The 19,335-nt window shown below is 45.5% G+C and overlaps 1 protein-coding gene across 1 annotated transcript in view; it reads left to right on the forward strand.

The window, feature by feature from the left end:
* CAPN6 (calpain 6) overlaps positions 1 to 19,335 on the forward strand; it is a 521,958-nt gene that overhangs the window by 291,037 nt on the left and 211,586 nt on the right. Inside the window, exon 4 of the mRNA XM_086918437.1 lies at positions 14,177 to 14,385. Coding sequence (XP_086774563.1) covers positions 14,177 to 14,385 — 209 coding nt within the window. The remainder of the gene's footprint in view (positions 1 to 14,176; positions 14,386 to 19,335) is intronic.

Below are 19,335 nucleotides of genomic sequence, written 5' to 3' on the forward strand. Positions count from 1 at the left end.
GGGGTGTGAGGGTGAGTGAGGGTGTGTGAGGGTATGTGAGGGTGAGAGTGTGTGAGGGTGAGGGGGTGTGAGGGTGAGGGGGTGTGAGGGTGAGGAGGTGTGAGAGGGTGTGTGAAGGTGAGGGGGTGTGAGGGTGAGAGGGTGAGGGTGAGGTGGCGTGAGGGTGAGGCGGTGTGAGGCGGTGTGAGGGTGAGGCGGTGTGAGGGTGAGGCGGTGTGAGATGGTGTGTGAAGGTGAGGGGGTGTGAGGGTGAGAGGGTGAGGGTGTTTGAGGGTGTGTGAGAGTGAGGGGGTGTGAGGGTGAGGAGGTGTGTGAGGGGTCAGGGGGTGTGAGGGGGTGAGGGGGAGTGAGGGGGGTGAGGGTGTGAGGGTGAGGGGGTGTGAGGGGGTGTGAGGGTGAGGGTGTGAGTGAGTGAGGGTGTGTGAGGGTGAGAGGGGATGAGGGGGTGTGAGGGTGAGGGGGGTGAGGGTGTGTGATGGTGAGAGGGTGTGTGAAGGTGAGGGGGTGTGAGGGTGAGGGGGTGTGAGGGTGAGGGTGAGGGGGTGTGAGGGTGAGTGAGGGTGAGAGGGTGAGGGGTGTGAGTGTGAGTGAGGGGGTGTGGGGTGAGTGAGGGTGTGTGAGGGTATGTGAGGGGTGTGAGGTGAGAGTGTGTGAGGGTGAGGGGGTGTGAGGGTGAGGGGGTGTGAGGGTGAGGCGGTGTGAGGGTGAGGCGGCGTGAGGGTGAGGCGGTGTGAGGGTGAGGCGGTGTGAGGGTGAGGCGGTGTGAGGGTGAGGCGGTGTGAGAGGGTGTGTGAAGGTGAGGGGGTGTGAGGGTGAGAGGGTGAGGGTGTTTGAGGGTGTGTGAGAGTGAGGGGGTGTGAGGGTGAGGAGGTGTGTGAGGGGTCAGGGGGTGTGAGGGGATGAGGGGGAGTGAGGGGGGTGAGGGCGTGAGGGTGAGTGTCTCCAATGAATGTCGCTGCTTCGCCTTCTTTGAAAATGTTCACCTTCTTTGAAAATGTTCAGTGCTGCAAATAGAGCATGCCACCCTAATTATCACAGCATGAGGCCCCAAAGTGATAATTATCACAGCATGCAGAGAGGTGCCCCACACTGCTGGAGCACTCAACTGCACAATAATTATAGTTGAGTGCTCCAGCAGCCTGGGGTGCCTGTTGACATGCTGTGATAAGTGGGGTCTCATGCTGTGATAATTGTTACTTGCTGCGCACAATACTGATTCCTCCCCTCCAGGACTCCCTGACCTGCCTCATGGTTGCCAAGGCAATATTTCTGAAAATATTGCTGTGCTACCGTAAGGCAGGTCATGGAGTCCTCGAGAGGTGGGATCCAGAGCAGACAAATCTGCTAAACAGGAGCTTTTTCCAATGGCAGGCCTCCGTTTCAAGAGGCCTGCCAATGGAAAAAAGGGGCGTGGCTTCATGCCATACTGAAATTCCCTGCTCACAATATCTCTTTGCCTGCAGCAGGGCCATGCCCTGCAATGCAGGCTTCGACCTAAAAATGAACACAACATAGTGATCCAAATGGGCTCATGTTTTCAAATTAAAGACCACATCTCATCCATGTGAGGCTGTGCCAAACCTCTCTATTATCCTGGCTTCTGACTTGTTTAGACTAGATTCAAGAGACCCTCCTCTGTAGTTCCTTTGGACTACAACAAGAACAGACCAGGTAATATTTTCTGTGTGATGCCAATTTTGTAGTAGTCTACAAGGGGATCGCCAGGAACTGAGAATCTAACTCTAGATCTGTGTTGTAACCCAAGCGCGTTCATGGACTGAGTTTCTTCGCCAATGTACACTAACTTGCATGGACACTGCAAGCAATAAATCAAGTTTTTCGTATTGCACTTAGAGATCCTGGTTTGGCGTGCACTTTGCAATTGAGCATGAATGATTTAGTATCTCTGGTGAACTGGCAGGCGGTGTAGTTATTACATTTGTAGTGTCCTGTCACTGGGGGCAGTTCTAGGATCTCTCGGAGCTCTCTCTTCTTTTCGCTCGGGTGGGCAGCTTTGACCAGCTGATCTCGTAGGTACTCCAAGAGTAGGGCACATGACTGTGCCTGTGCTGCAGGATGTCAGACTCACATGTATTGCTTATTTTTTGTGCTCCAACTGGCGGATCTCTTTGGACTGTGATTCACGTATCCAGTGACAGCAAGTGTCCCAATGTATGGAACTTGCACCTAACAAGCAAAGCTGACCTCCAAGAAGCGAGACGCCCACACCAGTGGAACTGTGCTCATTGGGGAGTTACGCCTACCCTACTACTGAGACTGCAGTTGTTCCCCAATGCTTTCCCTTATGTCCCACCCACTTCCAGTATGTACTTCTTTGGTGCAAGCTGGTTTGCACAGTGCTCCAATAGACCCCAATGAGATGATCATAACAGTGACTATCTTTTTCCAAGTAAAAACTGGATAAGAGCAAATGTCATTTACCTAAACAACAATACCACCGTGATCTTGGTCCTGACTAAAAAAGTAGTGTCCTACTGAACGCGTTCTGGCTCTCCCAGCTAAGTCAGCCGACTGCCACATCCTACATTGGAGAATGAATATTCATTTGGACTCCAAGAATTGATCCTCGTAAATACAGCCTGTAAACTTTTGTCCTTTGTTAACTCTCAAACACTACACACTGATAATACAGACTGTATTGGTGAGCAGATAACAATACTGCATGGTAACCTATCTAAACCTCCCCAAAAAACCGCTCAATCATCACTCAGGAATTCACCCCAGTCAGGTCCATGAGGGCTCTAGTGGTGCCTTTTTCATTTGTAAAAGGATTCACTGGATGACACTAAAAGCACTCATAATAAAGATGTATGCACAAGAGACATGAGTCAAGCCTAGACTAGTTCCTGGCTGCTTTTACCTAATTTAATTATGTGTGTACTCCTGTAATACAACAACAGGCTACTAAGGAATTCTAAGACAAAAAGGCACTGAACAGCGAATGGACCATAAATGTATCCTATGGTAAACACTAAATAAAATCCACTTCCAGATGTCAAAGTTGGCAAACCATTTTGGAGATTTTCCACCAGTTCTGTCATCGTCTGAAGAGGTGTGACCGAGGTTAGACATTAACCTCTGGTCACATTCCCAGTCTTCCACTGATTGCAAATAGTTCATGTTTCAACGAAAACATGCTCGCTTGTACAGTACCGAGCAGAGAACTAAGCACGCCCTTGAGATAAAAGCTACTGTGAATGTGATAATAAGCCACACTTCATTGACCATGTCTTTTGTTGTCTAGACCAGTGTTTTCTAATCTGTGGTCTGTAGACAGGTAGGGACTGTGACTGCTTACAAAATAAAATATAAGATTAATAAAGTGAATGTGTCTGTGTGTTTGTGTATGTGTGTGTGTGTATATTTATATTTATATGCAAAAAAAGAAGCGGAGAACTCTGGATAGTTCCCAAGTTTAGATGGAGAGCAGCTATATTAGCGAAACACGTCAGGAGTTGCTTTTATTCATTCCAGGTTGGCTTGGATGGTATTTTACCAATCCAAAGCTGTAATACTGTGCCTGGAGTGTATTTTGTCATTTTACAGCTTGACATGGATGGCACTGTGCTAATCCTATGCTTAAAGACTTTGCAGTAGAAATGGCAAAAGACGTTGTCCCTTTATATCTTAGTATGGATGGCACTGTGCTAATCCTATGTTTAAAAACTTTGATAGCAAAGCAGGCATTTGAGCTGAGCGAATTCAAGGTGTCGCTGGTGTTGTAGTGTGCTCTAGACAGGAGCTACTCTCCACCTAAACTTGGGAACTACCCAGAGTTCTCTGCATCTTTTTTTACATAATATATGCAACACCTGAAAGGGTTTTGTTTTGATATATACATATCTTAGACTTTATATATATATATATATTTTTAACCGAGTGGGGGTGCCAACAATGTTGTTAGGGTGACCATAGATAGAGATTTTTTTTTGTTGCCCCTGAATAACTTAGAACCTGTTTGACAAATGTCTGTGAAACTTTGCAGACCTGCTGTTGGAGTAGTGAAAGGTTTGTGGCGTTTGGTCAAGCGAGTTCAAAGAAAACAGGGGCGTCCCAGAACGGGCAACAAATCCACTGCATTTTACATAGACTGTTATATTTTGTGTAGTGCTAAAATAGTCTGTTGGAGTTGTACGAAATTTGGCAGGGTTATTTATTATGGTGCACAGATGATTTTTTGGGTACGGCAGGTAAGTTGGACAAGTATTTTTTAAGATTTAAGGGCTAGATGTAGGTAGCTCAATACCGGTCGGTAACGGCCAAAATTACCGAATTTCGGCCGTTACCGACCGGTATTAGGCTATTGAGATGTAGGTGGCTACATTTCAGATTCGGTAATTTACCGAATCGGCAATTTAAGGAGTCGGTAAATTACTGATTCCTTAAAATACCGAATCGGTAAATTACTGAATCTGAAATGTAGGGAGCCCTCATACGAGTGCATTGTATGGTTAAGTATTCGGTATTTACCAGTTGGTGGTAAATATCAAAAACCTTTGAAGAAGCAAATTTGTGCCTTTTTCAAAAGTGCCATGTGGCAGACATACATGCCCTTAGGGCATGTGTGTGTGTGTGCCACATGTGCACCCATGCACTATTCAGGGGTGCAACAGGGTGTCAATGTGAGACCCTGCCACCCTTGAATGTGTTCCCCCATTACCGAATCGGTAAATACCAATTCGGTAATTCCCATTCATTCCTATGGGCCTCCAGGCCCAAAGGAATGAATGGAAATTACCGATTCGGTATTTACCGAATCGGTATTTACCGAATATTACCGATTCGGTAAACTTTACCGAATACTTACCTACATACCATTTACCAATTCTAAAATACCGAATCGGTAAAATTCGGTATTTTAGAATCAGTAAATCGAACTTACCTACATCTGGACCTAAGTGTTTTAAACCTAGTGATATCTGTGGCTGCGTTAGTACCAAGGTATATAGCGATGACATGTCTTTAGCTGCCTGAAACTCAATTTCGAGAAAACAGAAGTCCTCATCCATGGCTCCATCCTCAGCGTGTGATGACAACTGATGGCGCCCGCCCTTGGAAACGCCCCCACCCCAACGGACCATGCACAAAACCTAAGCATCATACTTTACTCATCGCTCAAAATGAACCACCAGATCAACAACGTATCCTCAGCCTGCTTCAACACCCTCCGCGTACTCCGAAAAATGTTCAGATGGATTCCAGCAGACTGGACTACGGCAATGCCCTCTATGCCGGAATGAACAAGAAACTACTTTGCAAATCCCAGACCTTCCAGAACGCCACAGCCAGACTGATCCTAGACATCCCCCACCACAACCGCATCATCCAACTCCTCTGCGATCTCCACTGGATCCCCATCTAAAGAAGTATATGGGTTGGGTAAACTACTGCCAGTAGTGACTTGAGCAGGTCTTGGAGTAGTAAAACACTATCAAAATACTTATGTTCAGCATCATCTAATATGAGTGGAACAGAGCACCCTACTAGCATTAATATTGTTGACCACAGAGAAAAATGACACTGGAGGAATATGTGCATCACAAAAATTAGTTCATTAGAAACCCACATTACGCTTATCTGAGAAATTTTACCATTTGTTTTGAGTAAATCGGATTTTAAAAACAGTTTCCTCCTAGGAATAGAGGACAGATTTTCTAGTTCTGTGTATTTGAGTAAATTATATATGGGATGAAGTACACACTTCATGTCAACAGGGAGTTCCGTAACCGTAAAGACTTAGGGCCACATGTATCCATATTAGGAATAGCGATTACCTAATTGCGACTTTTCTGTGAATCACAATTAGGCAATCGCTAGTCCTAATGAAAAACTCATCAAATTTCATTTAGATATTCCTTGGGGGTCAGAAATCGGCCAGCTCATTAATATTAATGAGGTAGGTCGCAGTTTGCAACTCATTAGGACTCGCTAAAATCACAGGGGAGAGTGGCCTCCTGGGGTCAGCAGACTACCATGTCCATGATTGCTTTTGTCAGGGCCGGCTCTAGGCATGTGCAAGCTGTGCACCTGCACAGGGCCACCAAACCCCAGGGGCCACCACGCCAATACATTTCCTTAATATATTAATCCTCCGAGAATTGATACATATTTGCGTGGTGGCCCCTGGCAAGGATTTGGCGGCCTCCGGCTCTCTTCCACTTCTAAACTCCTGACCCCCTCCCCTCTTTACTGGCCTGCGCGTTCCGCTCCGCCCGGACCCCCTCTTCCGGGCCCCCTATCTACGCTCCCTGCCCAGGGCCACCATGAGCCTAGAGCCGGCCCTGCTTTTGTATAAAGTGATATTTTTCTTTTAAATGCAACCTGTTTCCTTTAAGATAAACAGTTTTGCATTTAAAAGAAAATAATGAACAGTTTCCTTTTCATTTTTTAAGAGCAGAACTGCCTGATCTTATAATATGTATCCGCCACCATTCACCAAGGGAAAGGGCCCCTTTGGGACCCCTTCCTATTTGCGAATGGGTTACCATCAGATTGAACTTTAGATCTTTTTTTAAATTGGCCTGTTTAGCCTTCCGGGCTTATACCCACTCCGCCCCCCTTTTTATTGCTTCCTTGATCACTCCCTACACTCCTGCTCGCACTCTCCGTTCTTCATCTCTCTCTCTTCTCCAAGTCCCCCGCTTCCGTAAATCCAGAACAGGGGTCACCCGCTTCTCGGTTCTTGCCCCCCAGTTCTGGAACAGTCTTCCTCTCTCTATTCGTTCCATTCCCACCTACCCCTCTTTTCGTAAAGCCCTGAAAACGTTTCTTTTTGCCCAGGCCTTCCCTTGTTAGCCCTTTTGGATGCTCTGTAGAGTCAGGCACTAGTTCTCAGCGCCAGGAAGCCGCTTGGCCACAGTGCGCTTTAGCAAGTCCCTTTTTTCATTTCATTTCAATCTGCGACTTTTATGCAACCAGTATTTAGTCGCAAAACATTCATTCATACCACTGCAATTCGGTATTAGGAAGGGACGCCTAAGCACGCCCCTTCCTAATATCGAATTGCAAACCCATTTTGCAATTTGGTAACCGGTTACTGAATCGCAAAATAGAGGTTGTTACATAGGAAAAGCCTTTTTTGCGTTCACAAACAGGCGGATGCAGGGAATCGGCCTGCTTGTATACACAAAATAGCTTAATTCATGTGGCCCATAGTTCCTTAATAAGGTCACAGAACTCTGAAGTGACTTGCAATAACTGTATAATGTATGAAGGGGGGTACCTTATTGCTTATAATACACGATCATACTTTTACCCTTCCAACAAACCACTTAAACCCCATATTTCTTGCTCTTTCATGTTCATTGCAGGCAAGTATAAAAGCAGAATCTATCTTGTTAAATTAAATACACCAAAAGGTATTTTTGCTAAAATGATATTAGAATCAGTTACATTATGTTAAAAAGGCTGTCGCTCAAATTGTATAAAAACATGCAGGGATTCTATATGTTTTGCATTTACCTATTGTGAGAAAAACATAAACAAATTGCTATAAATGTGTCCTTCCTGCTGGTAGCTTTTTCTACTTAAAAATATGCACGAAAAAGGAAAAGCAAATTCATGTAATCCCTCTTTTCTTTAAACTGTAATGGTCATTTAATCACTTTTTGGCAGATTTATGTATTTGCTAAGGATTGTGGAACTAATGGGGCCTGATTATGGAGAAAAGCTTGTAGTGGAGGTTAGGAGGCATGCTGGGCCAGTGCTCACCCAGGTCTGTAGATGCACTCCTCTTACCATGCTAAGAAGCATGCCAGAACATTATTTGTGGCTAAGCTTGACTTGTATGGGTGATAGATGGCTATGGTGCTATGGGTAAATTGAGGGAGGGACAGGCAATTAATCCCTCAAAACATGTCCAACTGTTGATACGCCCCCCTCTGGGACTAGTGCAGGCCGAATGGCATTTAGTGCAGGAGTGCACAGAGATTCCCCTACAGCGCAAATTGCATAATTGAGGTTGAATACCTCTCTGTGTGTGCAGTCCCGCCATATTCAGGGCAGGCCCACTGTTAGTCTTTTTTGTTTGACCTTATCTTGCAATTGTGCAGCACGTTGGAAGTGGGAAGGGAAAATGTCAAATGGCCTCCATGCAGCAGCAGAGAGATCCCTGCCATGCAGGTTGGCATCTCTAGACACTGCAGGCGCGGACCAACAGGGTAATAGAGGACATCCCTTTGCTGATCTAGGAGGAAGCTGCAGGGTAACAGAGGACATCCCTTTGCTGATCCAGGAGGATGCTGGAATGCCTACCAAGAGCTAAATAGAGTCACTATTCTCCAACCTTGTAAAGGAACTCAGTATTCATGCAACCTTTGGACAATATCTGATTTTAGAAGAAAACTTGGGAAATAGTGCATACTATTTCATGCAATATAGAGAACAGTAGGACACGTTTTCATACATTTATGCAGTTCTTCATTATTAGTGCTTCAAATGCTTCTCTTAATACCTCTCCTAGCTCAACCGCTACTTGTTCTAGTCATTTTGAAGTATTACTAATAGAACAACCATACATACTAGATCCAGACTTACAAGTACCTGTACTATGAGCAATAGTATCATTACTTCTATAAGGACCACTGCCCTTAGTACTACTATATGTACTACTATTCCAGGACCCACTTGTATTAGTAGAACAAATATTACTGCAGCTATACCTGGGCCACAAATTACTTTGAGTATTTTACTGTTCTGAATACTGATGCTGCAAGTACTGCTAGTACTGTTATGAGCATCACTGCTACTAGTACAAGTGTACTAACTTTTCAAATAATGCTCAAGACTCTAATACTAGTAGCATTATAATAATAACATTCCAACTCTATGTACAACACATTCTTTTAATGATGCTACTTTCAGTGCTACAGCAATTGCTGATACTTCGAAAACTGCTATTAATAGTGTGATTTCCAATGGTTCATCTAATACATGCAGAATTCTTATTAGTAATACTAGTATTAATACTATAAGGAAATATACACTTGATCTATATTGATCCTAAATTAGATTCCATCCAGTACTTGAAACAAAATGTATCATATTTGTTTTCTTAATTTCCTGCACATTAAGCCAAAATTTGGACACACTCAGACACAAGAAGTACACTGTTTTCAAAGGACAAAAAAGTATTTTCAAATTTTCATTTGCCAGATGTAGGAAAAACATTGATTCTTTGCATATTCATGTTGTGAGAAATCCAGGCTGTAGCATCCCGTGAAGTCAGGCGTTACTGGGTCTCAATTGTATCAACCAGGGCTTTTCATTCCTGGAGACCTGAGGTCCTTATAACGTGGATAACCAAGTGGCAGTTTTAGCATTTGGCTGTCTGATTAACGAGCTTAAGCAGTCCAAGGCTTACTGAGGGAGGTATTGTGGGCTACAGAGTCAGGCCCATATTTCGTAAGGGCTTGCATCGCTGTTGTCACGCAAGGCGACACAAGGCAACGCAAGCTCTTAAATCTGATGTACTAAGCCACGCAAAAAATTTAAATTGTTACTTGTATAGCGCACTACTCACCCACAAGGGTCTCAAGGCGCTTGTATGAATACCGCTGTGGAATCCATCCTGGCTTTCCCCGTGAGGCGTCCACTCCTGGGCACCCCCAAGGTGGAGGCCAGGCATCCTTAGCGTTGTGGGGGCCGTTGTGGAGATTAAGCAAGCTATTGCCCAGAATAGCAGAGTGGGACCCATGATTGGAATAGGCACCGAGGCGAGAATTATCAGGTCCGGGGAATTTTGAGCCCAAGACCCGCTGAGGCGTGGAATTGAACCCTGGTCCCAGGCTAGACCTCTGCGTCAGGGTCTGCCACTCTAACCATTGAGCCACACTTCAAACTTGCATGGCTTATTAAATCTGGAGTAATGCATGGCAGTACCAGTCACTGCCTTGCGATGGCTTCCTGGGTGGAGCGCCGGTACTCCCACACATCCGCCCATGGTTTTTGGCACATTCCTAGATCTACTAACCCCGGACTGCGTTAAAATAGTAAGCCATCCCAACGGAGGCATAACAAGGAGAAATATATTTATTTTTCACCAATATTTCTGTAGTTACCGCCAACTGTGCCTGGGGGAATTCAGTTATTTCTGTGCCTCTCACAGCAGTTGTTGGGTATGGCCAACCGCTGCATTTTTTTATCATCTAGCTCAAAAAGATTAAAGCAGGCCCAGTTGAGGAGCAGTCCACCAGAGGGATGTCTACACCTAGGACTGAAGTTCAGGGTTTGCAGGGCAGACCTCCAGGCACTTCCCTCTACCTTCATTCTCCAATGTAGTCTTGAGGAACAGGCATGAGAGATCGTGCATTTGGTTCCAATGTTGTTTTCTTCAGTCTTACTGACCTGTGCTTAGTTAACTTTTGTTAATTGTATGAATAAGATGTTGGCACATCGGTTGAAAGGAACACATGTCTGACACCTGCATTATGTCATTTTTGAACATTCATTGTTATTTAAGTTAAAGCATTTTCCTAGGGTATATCCCTACATTTATTAGGAACTGTGATGAGAAAGATGATGGGTAGGTGGACTCTTCATTATTGAACTGTAATATCTATTACAGTGACTCCACTCTTCCTCAACTCTGTCATTACATTCCACTCTCCCTCTGAAGAGGCGTGTGGCGGGCGCCACAAACAATGGATGGTGGGGTGGGTGGAGGGAACATGGAGACGGGAGCGTGTGTGGGGGTGTACCTGAAGCCAACAGCTGCTTCCTGCATTGCATCATGCTTCCTCTTCTTTTCCTGGTCCCAGCAACGTTTGAGGCAGACCCCATCCAATCCCTGCACTGCTCTCCTCGGAAGGCAGTGCGGGGATTGGCTGAGTGGGCCGAAAAGATGCTCCACTCAGGCCACGGATTCAGTGGTGGTTTTTCCAGCCCGGCTGTTCAATGCAGCCGGGATGGAGAAACCTAAGTGCGCATGTGTGCTGTGGTTACTCTGAGAGCTGGCCAAACACATATACACACTTAGGGTGTCCTCCTCCTTCCATGACACATGCTGGCTCAGAGCCATCAAATGAAAAATGAAACGATGTTAGAGCATGTTTTGATTTTTATTTTGCTGGATCTAAGCCAGGCAGTGGGGCGACACTCCTCTGCCATTGCAAAGGAGCCACCTCAGGAATCTGCTGTTTTTTTTTACTTGTAAGGCCTTAACTAACAACACAAATGATATGCCCTGTTGGACTTGACCCTTTTTTCCTGAATTGTTTCGCTTTTGTGGGAATCAACATGGCATGTGGATGTATTTCAAATGCAAATGTTAAATGGCGTGCAATGGTGTTTGCACCTATATCTCCCCCATGGTAGAGGAATGTAAATGCCATGTGTGGTACGAGTTGCAGTGATACATGCTGCGCCATGGTGTGCCCAGAGTCATTTTCACCATTGTAGAAATGCACCTTTGTAAAATGTCACTTTTAAAATGGACGCCATTTCTGTCTGCTTTGGCCGCCTGACTGAGGTTGGTTAGTGGTCTAGTGCTTGAAGTGACAAGGTGCTCTATACTCCCCACAGTGACAGTTGAGGCTGGAACTACCAGGGACCTTCTAGAAGTTTCCAGCCTTTCTGGTATATGTAGAGCAGTAGAGATGCCATGTGCTCAGACTGAAGGTGGACTGGATTGAGAGGGGACACGCTGCCAGGGGGTGCCGCCGCATGGGCCTGTTTGCTGGCCCCTAAACCCATCTGTACCCCTCCACTGTCCACAGGGCCAGTGAGTGCCGCTGCTGGAGTTCAGGCTGCTGTACCAGGAGGAGTGCCACGTTACAGGGGATGATGGTTCCGAGGAGCTGCTGTCCTGTACTGATGAGAACCCACTGACTGCTGACCTGGCCTAGCACTGCCTGCCTGCTCTCCTGCCCTAGCGCCTCGTGAGCGCTACACCTGGGCCCTGACTTCTCCCTAGCACCTGGAAAAGGAGAGAGCTTTGAATGACTGCCAAGGAGCTCCTTTTACTGCGCCCAGAAGGAGGTGAGGAGCGCGACCTGTTGTCCCTGAGTCTGCTGGTGGGACCTAGCGCCACGTGAGCCGTCCATGTGGACTGCGTGTACTCTCCCCCTGCCTGCACTCTAGCACTGTACTGCCCAAGCGCTATATGCAGATGGCCAGGGAGGAGAGAGAAGCAGGCGCTATGTCCTTAGGTGGAACCCTTAATCTGTGGCAGCTACCTAGTGCCTTGTGAGCGCTATATTCGCATTGCTGGCGAGGAGCCCCTGGTGCGACAGAACACATGTAAGCGCTATATTCAGGGTGCCGGGGGAAGAGGAGCTGAGACCTGCAGCGCTGTGCTGTCAAAGCGCTATATTTTAATTCCCCGCTTTGTGTGCTGCATTGTGGTGCTGCCAGAGTGCCTTATTCGCATTGACTGTGCTCTGCTTGCTGCCAAGGCGCTTCAACTGTGCTCAGGAGAAGAGGAGCAGATGTCTGCAGCGCCGGGATTCTAAAGCGCTACGAGGGGATCCCGGCGTGTTGGATTCTCTCCTGCCTGCTTGGTTGACAGTGGGCAGCTGCAACGTTTTGGGGGCATTGTACTCCTCAGGAGAAGAGAGAGAGGAGTGAGAGACACTCCTGCCCTGCCCCAGCGCTTTGAGCACTTTCCTTTTGTTGTTTTTGCAGCCAGCCCTGACTTTGCGGGACATAGGGCATTTGAGCCCCGGAGAAAGGCTAGTTGGCCTGGGGCCAGTTTCAGAGTGTTGTGCCCCCGGTTGGGACGAACTGTGTTTATGCCGGCGAGGCCATTGCCTCATATAATTTCTTGCATAATATTGTTGCATAATGCATTTGTACCTAGGATGATACCTAATGCTTTTCCCTCCGGTTTGCAGTGCTGATTTAGGCCAATGTGACTTATACAAATGTTTCTATGCATAATGGGCCTGTGGTTCGTGATAAGGTTTTTCCCTAATACTCTTATACCTAATGGGGTGTTCATGTTTTCATGATAATGTGGGGTTGCTCAGGATTCCGGCCTAATGGGGGGATTGTGATTGATGCTCAATGTAACGGATGCTTAATGCATCTAGATGCCCAAGGTGGATGCTGAAGGTTTTTATCCCCTAGTGCGTGCATTGCTGGTGTCCTGTATACAGTGCTGTACCTGAGCTGAGGTGGCTTAAGCCCCGCCTAAGGTGGTCTGCGCCTGATGAGTGTCCCCTATGTTTCCATGCCTAATGGTTGCGCATAATGTGTTTTTATGCATATTGAGACGCCTCATGCAAGTTTGCCTAATGTCATGTGAGTATGCCCAATGCTAATGTGCCTGCCAATACCGGGCTATGGTGATCTAGGACTATGTCTGACCCATTATGATTTATCGCAAATGATATTGCAGTTATACCGCAGGTTTAGGCCTAATGCTTTTACCCCTACTGAGAGGCCTCAGGCAAATGTAATTCATGCCTAATACTATTGGGATAATGCCAAGTGCATGGATTTACCAGTAGGTACTGGCTGCTACCCAGTTATTGCTGAGGGCTTTATCTTTATTTGTTGTACCTAGTGATGATGCTGGCAGCAGCCCGATTGGCCCTGCCCTGTAAATAGTCCCCTTGTATATTGCTACCTGGTGTCAGGTGGCACTGTGTTCATACCTGTGATAAGATCCTAACGTGTTTGGCATAATACATATGTTTCACCTAAACTGGTGTGGTCTCTTTTTGTGGAGTGCCTTGTGAGTCGCCTGTGTGTACTGTGTGGATGCTTAGCACCTGTCCTCTGGAGTTTGGCCCGTCCGCTCTGCACCATGCTACCCCATTTATAATATGCCCCTTCCAAATAAGGGAAGTGGCTTTATTTGAGTTGTGTGTATCGGTCAGATTTGGAAATTTGGTGCCCACCTTATGAGGTGAGGGCTAACATTGTAATAGACTCTAAGTAATGGAGACTCGCAGTGAGTAATAATTTGTTCAATTGCACGTTTACATTTATTAGTTAATTAATTTTATACATTGCACATGCACAATGATGTTTTCTAGGCACTAGATGCTAATGTGATCAAAGAAGAATGTCATAAATTCTATAAACTTGAACTAATGAGATGTGATTTTCACAAATGCGTTATCTTTATTCAGTTGCATATTATGTATTACCTGAACCAAGGACAATATGTTTTTGTTCATGTTTCATTAGTTGTTATGCCTTCTCTCTTTAGGTGATCCCAGATTGGAAACAACAAGAATGGGATCCAAGAAGACACAACAAATACACGGGGATCTTTCATTTCCGGTTTTGGTCTTTGGGAGACTGGATCGATGTTGTTATTGATGACAGACTGCCGACAATGAACGGCGAACTGATCTACTGTCATTCCAATGTGGCCAATGAGTTTTGGAGTGCATTGCTTGAGAAGGCGTACGCAAAGTAAGAGCTCGCGCCTCTGTACTAAGAGTCATTGTTTATCACTATTGGGCATGGGCACCATACCTAACTGACTGGCTGTACCGGGCATTGGGCGTTTCCCCGTGAGGCTGGAAGTGTGGCGGCCGGTTTTGCAATGGTGGGGGACGGTTTTGTTAGTTGAGGCCAGTTTTGGAGCGGTGCTGTAATATCAGCCCCCAGTAACAAAAGCAGCAGGCAAGCATTTCCAGCCTCCCGGGGGCAAGCAGTTCTTCCTCAGGGGATGGTCTGAGAATATTGCCAGGGTTCTTTGGGTTCCTGGCCCTGAAGGGCACCAATGCTTGGTATAAAGTTGCCCAGGTACAGTTCTGATGGTCTTCATGCTGGTTCTTCGAACCACGCATCAATACATTGTCCTCGTTTTACTATGTTTGCGCTTAGAAATTGAAAAGAAGAAAAGATGCTCCGAGTTTATTTTATTTTCAAGGGCCACATCAATATTACGGCTGCACAAGGATTCCTCTTCAAGTGAAATAATAATAATAATAGTAATTGTAATATAATAATACTGCTAATAATAATAATAATAATAATAATAATAATAATAATAGTTATTTTGCTGTACATGGCATTTTTGGATACACATTTATCATCACCCCTTGAAAATGAATGCATAGGAGGATAAAAGGCTGAGTCTTTCTAACTGGGATTCAAACCTACAACCTCTAGATAACACACAATATCATCATTGAGCTCCACATTCATGAACCTACCATGTAAGCTTGAAAACAGAAGCACCCACTATCAAAGCTGCAATGCATGTAAGTAAATATTATTGGCAGTAATTGTGCCATTGTCCTCCTTTGTTAGTTACAAGCGATGTCCTATGCTCAGAAAATTGAACTAGCAGAGCACATCTATATCCTGGGTTCATTGTAAAATCAGAGGTATGGTCTTACTACTGTAAAAGTGATTTCTGAATAATAAATAATGTTTATATAGTGGCATTCATGTTTTGCATTAAAAACAAATTCACTGCACTTTACAGGACCATGTTTTTCTATCTTTTGCCAAACAAGGCCTAAGCTAGTGCTGGCTCCATCTTGAATTTAACGTGACTGCGCTTTTATTTCGCACTCACTCAGGAAATGCATAGAAATGAAATGCTTTTTTATGATGGGTTGTATGGGGGGACTTTACAGGAAGCTCCCATCAAAATATAACTGTTCCTGGTTCTCCCTGCCTGAACCTCTGTGGGTCCATTCATTACGTAAGTCCATCATTGTTCTGAGTGTAACTAGATTTGTACTGTCACATTAGATTACACTGGGTCAAAAGGAGAAGGATTATTATGTAATAGAAGATGGAGTTTAGAATGGTGTTCAATAATGTTGCATTATATTCTGTGTTGTGATTTGCTGAGCCTACAAAACATTTTGCTCACCTCATGCTGACTGGTTGATTTTTACTGTGTGTTTCCCTATCAATGAGATCTCATTCTGGAGATGAGCCAGACTTGGGGAGCCTGTCCTGTTCGGCTAGGCTTGCTTTGCAAGAGGCAATCTCTCGATTCTTAGAGAGCAGACCCTTGCTAGTCTTCCTCGTGCTTGAGGCTTAGAATGATTTGATATTTTATCTGAGGTCCGACCTAAAATTAAACCTCCTGCTGCATTTGACTGATCTTAATGCAAATTTCCCTGTATATGAATTATTATGCATTTTGACTGATTTTGAGACTACCCTTCTGTAATGAACCTAAATCTTTTAATAAATCAACCAATCATGGGTTTGTTGAGCGTGACTACTCACCCGTAAGGATCGTAAGACGCTGGGGGGACAGAGGGTGCAGGTTCCAGTCCATGAAGGAGGGGGTTTGTCGAAGAGCCTGGTTTTGAGGTTTCTCGTGAAGATGGGGAGTGATGTTGTCTGCCTGAGGTAGAGCGGTAGGGTGTTCCATGCTCTGGCCGCAAAGAAGGAGAAGGAGCGGCCTCCTGATCTGGTCTTTCTGGCGTGGGGAATCACGGCGTAGGAGAGCTGGGCTTATCGTAGGGTTCTTTGGAGTGCATGGAAGTTGATTTGGCTGTTGAGGTATGCTCGTTCGGTGTTGTGGAGGACTTTGTGTGCGTGGGTGAGGATCTTGAAGGTGATTCTTACCTCGATGGGGAGCCAGTGGAGTGTGCGCAGGTGTTGGGAGACTTTGGCAGTGTCGTGGTAAGTTGAGGACCAGTCTTGCGGCGGCGTCCTGGATGTTTTGTAGCTGGCAGTGAGGTTTTTTTTTTTTATTCCGTCGTAGAATGCGTTGCCGTTGCCTTAGTCTTGTCTGCTGGTGACGAGGGCGTGGGTGATGGTTTTTCTGTGCTCGAGGGGGATTCATTTGAAGGTCTTATGTAGGAGGTGGAGGATGTGGAAGCAGGAGGATGTGTAGGAGTTGATCTGGCAATCCATTTTGAGCTCGGAGTCTAGGATGATTACAAGGTTGCGTGCGTGGTCCGTGGGGGCTGGTGGGCTGCCGAGGGCGGTGAGCCACCAGGTGTCGTTCCAAGCGTCTGGTGTGGGCCCATGATGACTACTTCTGTTTTGTCGGTGTGGAGTTGAATAAACATTCATGATTTCTAACTTGTGCTTTGACTCAAGAAGGCCTATTTAACTGGTTATGATATTTGATTTACTGACCATCAAATCCATTTAAGGGCACGTTTCCTCATATGTTCTTGAGGACAACACCATCCCTGATCCTGCGAAGAAGCATTGACACTACCCAACCACACACATTAAATACGTTAGCAAGCCATATCTTCCTAAATTGCGTAACAAAGGTGGATAGGCGGCTGACTAGCCTTAGTGAAAAAGACTTCTATTGACCTTCAACCAGTCTCCCTCTTGACCCCTAGGCCAGTTCATATTAACTAGTATTACCTTGGAGCAGTGTGACTCCACCAATCCTCCTGAAAAACACCCATGGTGCCCTGCGTCCACAAAGTACAACTCAGGGGAGTAGAATGCAAGGTTTTTAAAACCTGCTTTGGAGGTGCAATCCTCAATTCACAAACCTAAAGGAGAAGAAGGCTGACACAGAGTAAAGGAGCAAGCATATGAGTGTGGTTAATGCTCAACCAATGCATTTGTCACTAGTATGTCATTGTAAGGTCTGTGCATGTAGAACATCCAAATCTATTTAAATCTTTATTATTTGATCTTCAATGTTAGTAATTAGTGTTAAAAGAATTCATAATGCTCGACTAAAGTAGGCAAACTATACCGTAATATCCCTAGGAACACCAACACCTTCCAGGATTGGCCTGTTATAGAATTACTACCTGCTGTTTTGAAAGTCGCTCACTGGTATGAGACTAGGAGTAAATGTTCTCTTGGACTTCAATGATCTCTTGCAAACTCCCTGGCATTCCTTTTCATGTATAAATCCAATCTGTGCTTTGTGAATGTGCCTAAGCAGTACTTTGGGGTTGGTAAACCGGTATATGTCCTTGGAAGACCTAAATCAGCATAACACGTTTAGGCTATTCTTACGTTAATATTGAATTCAATGAGGAAATCTTCTTAATCTTTTCCAAGCTGCTTCTAAGCACCACGTGGAACAGTTGGGTGGGTATAATTGCAAGACATTACTCAACGATCCTTTCTTAATCATCAGCCTCTTCCTTACTCCAGAAATTATTTGTTGTAGAATAGTTTGGAGTACTCTTCCATCCCCTCACCTGGGTCCTGGAGGGCTTGCGATACAGTTCACAGGAGCATTGCGCTGGAACGTATAACGTATTTGCAGTGCTATATACCTGAATCTGGCAAACAAGGGTGGACCAATGGTCTAAAATAGGCCGACAAATAGTAATCTGTAATTAAGATAATCCAACTAAGCATTGGTGCACTTTCTTAATGTATCATCTGACAACTGTTTTGATACTACTTAGTAACTCCTAACTCCACTTAGCAGCGGGTCCTACACACCATGCACTGATGTTGACGTAGGTCAGAGCAAAACCTGAGGCATCCTTCTCCCAGGGTGTGAAAGTTTGATGTTCCTTCCTTTGGAAAAGAGTTCTCTAATCACGGGGCTTTCTTGAAGGTACAGTTTAGATCGCAAAGTGTTTAATAAATGTTAACCTGAGTGGCACCAGGGTACAAAATGGTCTCTTCATGCCAATAACCTATTTATTTTCGGTGTCAATACAATTCTTGTAATAGAAAGACAAATGCTTAAAAATAACATTAGTCACATTCAGCAGTAAATGCTTTCTTGGGTTATTGATATTCTTAGTAGTTAGAGGAGGAAGGAGATAATTCCAATGTATGTATGGAGCACCATTATGGATATAGCGCACTATTCCACTCTGCACACTTAAGTCTTTGCACCTGGAACTGACTGGGACAGTGCATTGTAATATAGCAAATGGGCTGCTTACAGTGTAGGTGCAAACCTGTGCCTGCACTGGAAGCCGTACATTATTGAAAGTTGGCTCACTGGTTAGAGGTGGCAGACCCGGAAGCAGAGGACGGCCTGGGACCAGGGTTCAATTCCCGACGCGGCAGGGTCGTAAACCAAGGTCAGCGGACTCGATAATTCTCGCCTCAGTGCCTACTCTAACCAGGGATCACACTCGGCAACTCTGGACATTAGCTTGCCTCATCTCCACAACGGCCCCCCAAAAACACCAGGGATGCCTGGTTTCACCTTGGAGATACCCAGGAGGTAACATCTCACAGGGAAAGCCAGGACGGGTTCCCCAGTGGTCTATAGCGCCAGGACGCCTCCGGGTAGCAGTGCGTTTTACAAGACACACACATTACATTACATTACATTACAAAGACAGACCCGCTGTTGGAAACTCCTGATCCACTTTTCACCCTTCACAGAACACGAGACTGACTTTCAAAGGAGGGTCAGAGGTCCCCTGCTGGCAGGTATAATGAGTGACTTCATCTGCCTGCAGAAGATGCCTTTGGAAGCCCCGCACA

Source organism: Lissotriton vulgaris, chromosome 4_1 (assembly GCF_964263255.1).
Source record: "Lissotriton vulgaris chromosome 4_1, aLisVul1.2, whole genome shotgun sequence".
Classification (NCBI taxonomy): domain Eukaryota; kingdom Metazoa; phylum Chordata; class Amphibia; order Caudata; family Salamandridae; genus Lissotriton; species Lissotriton vulgaris.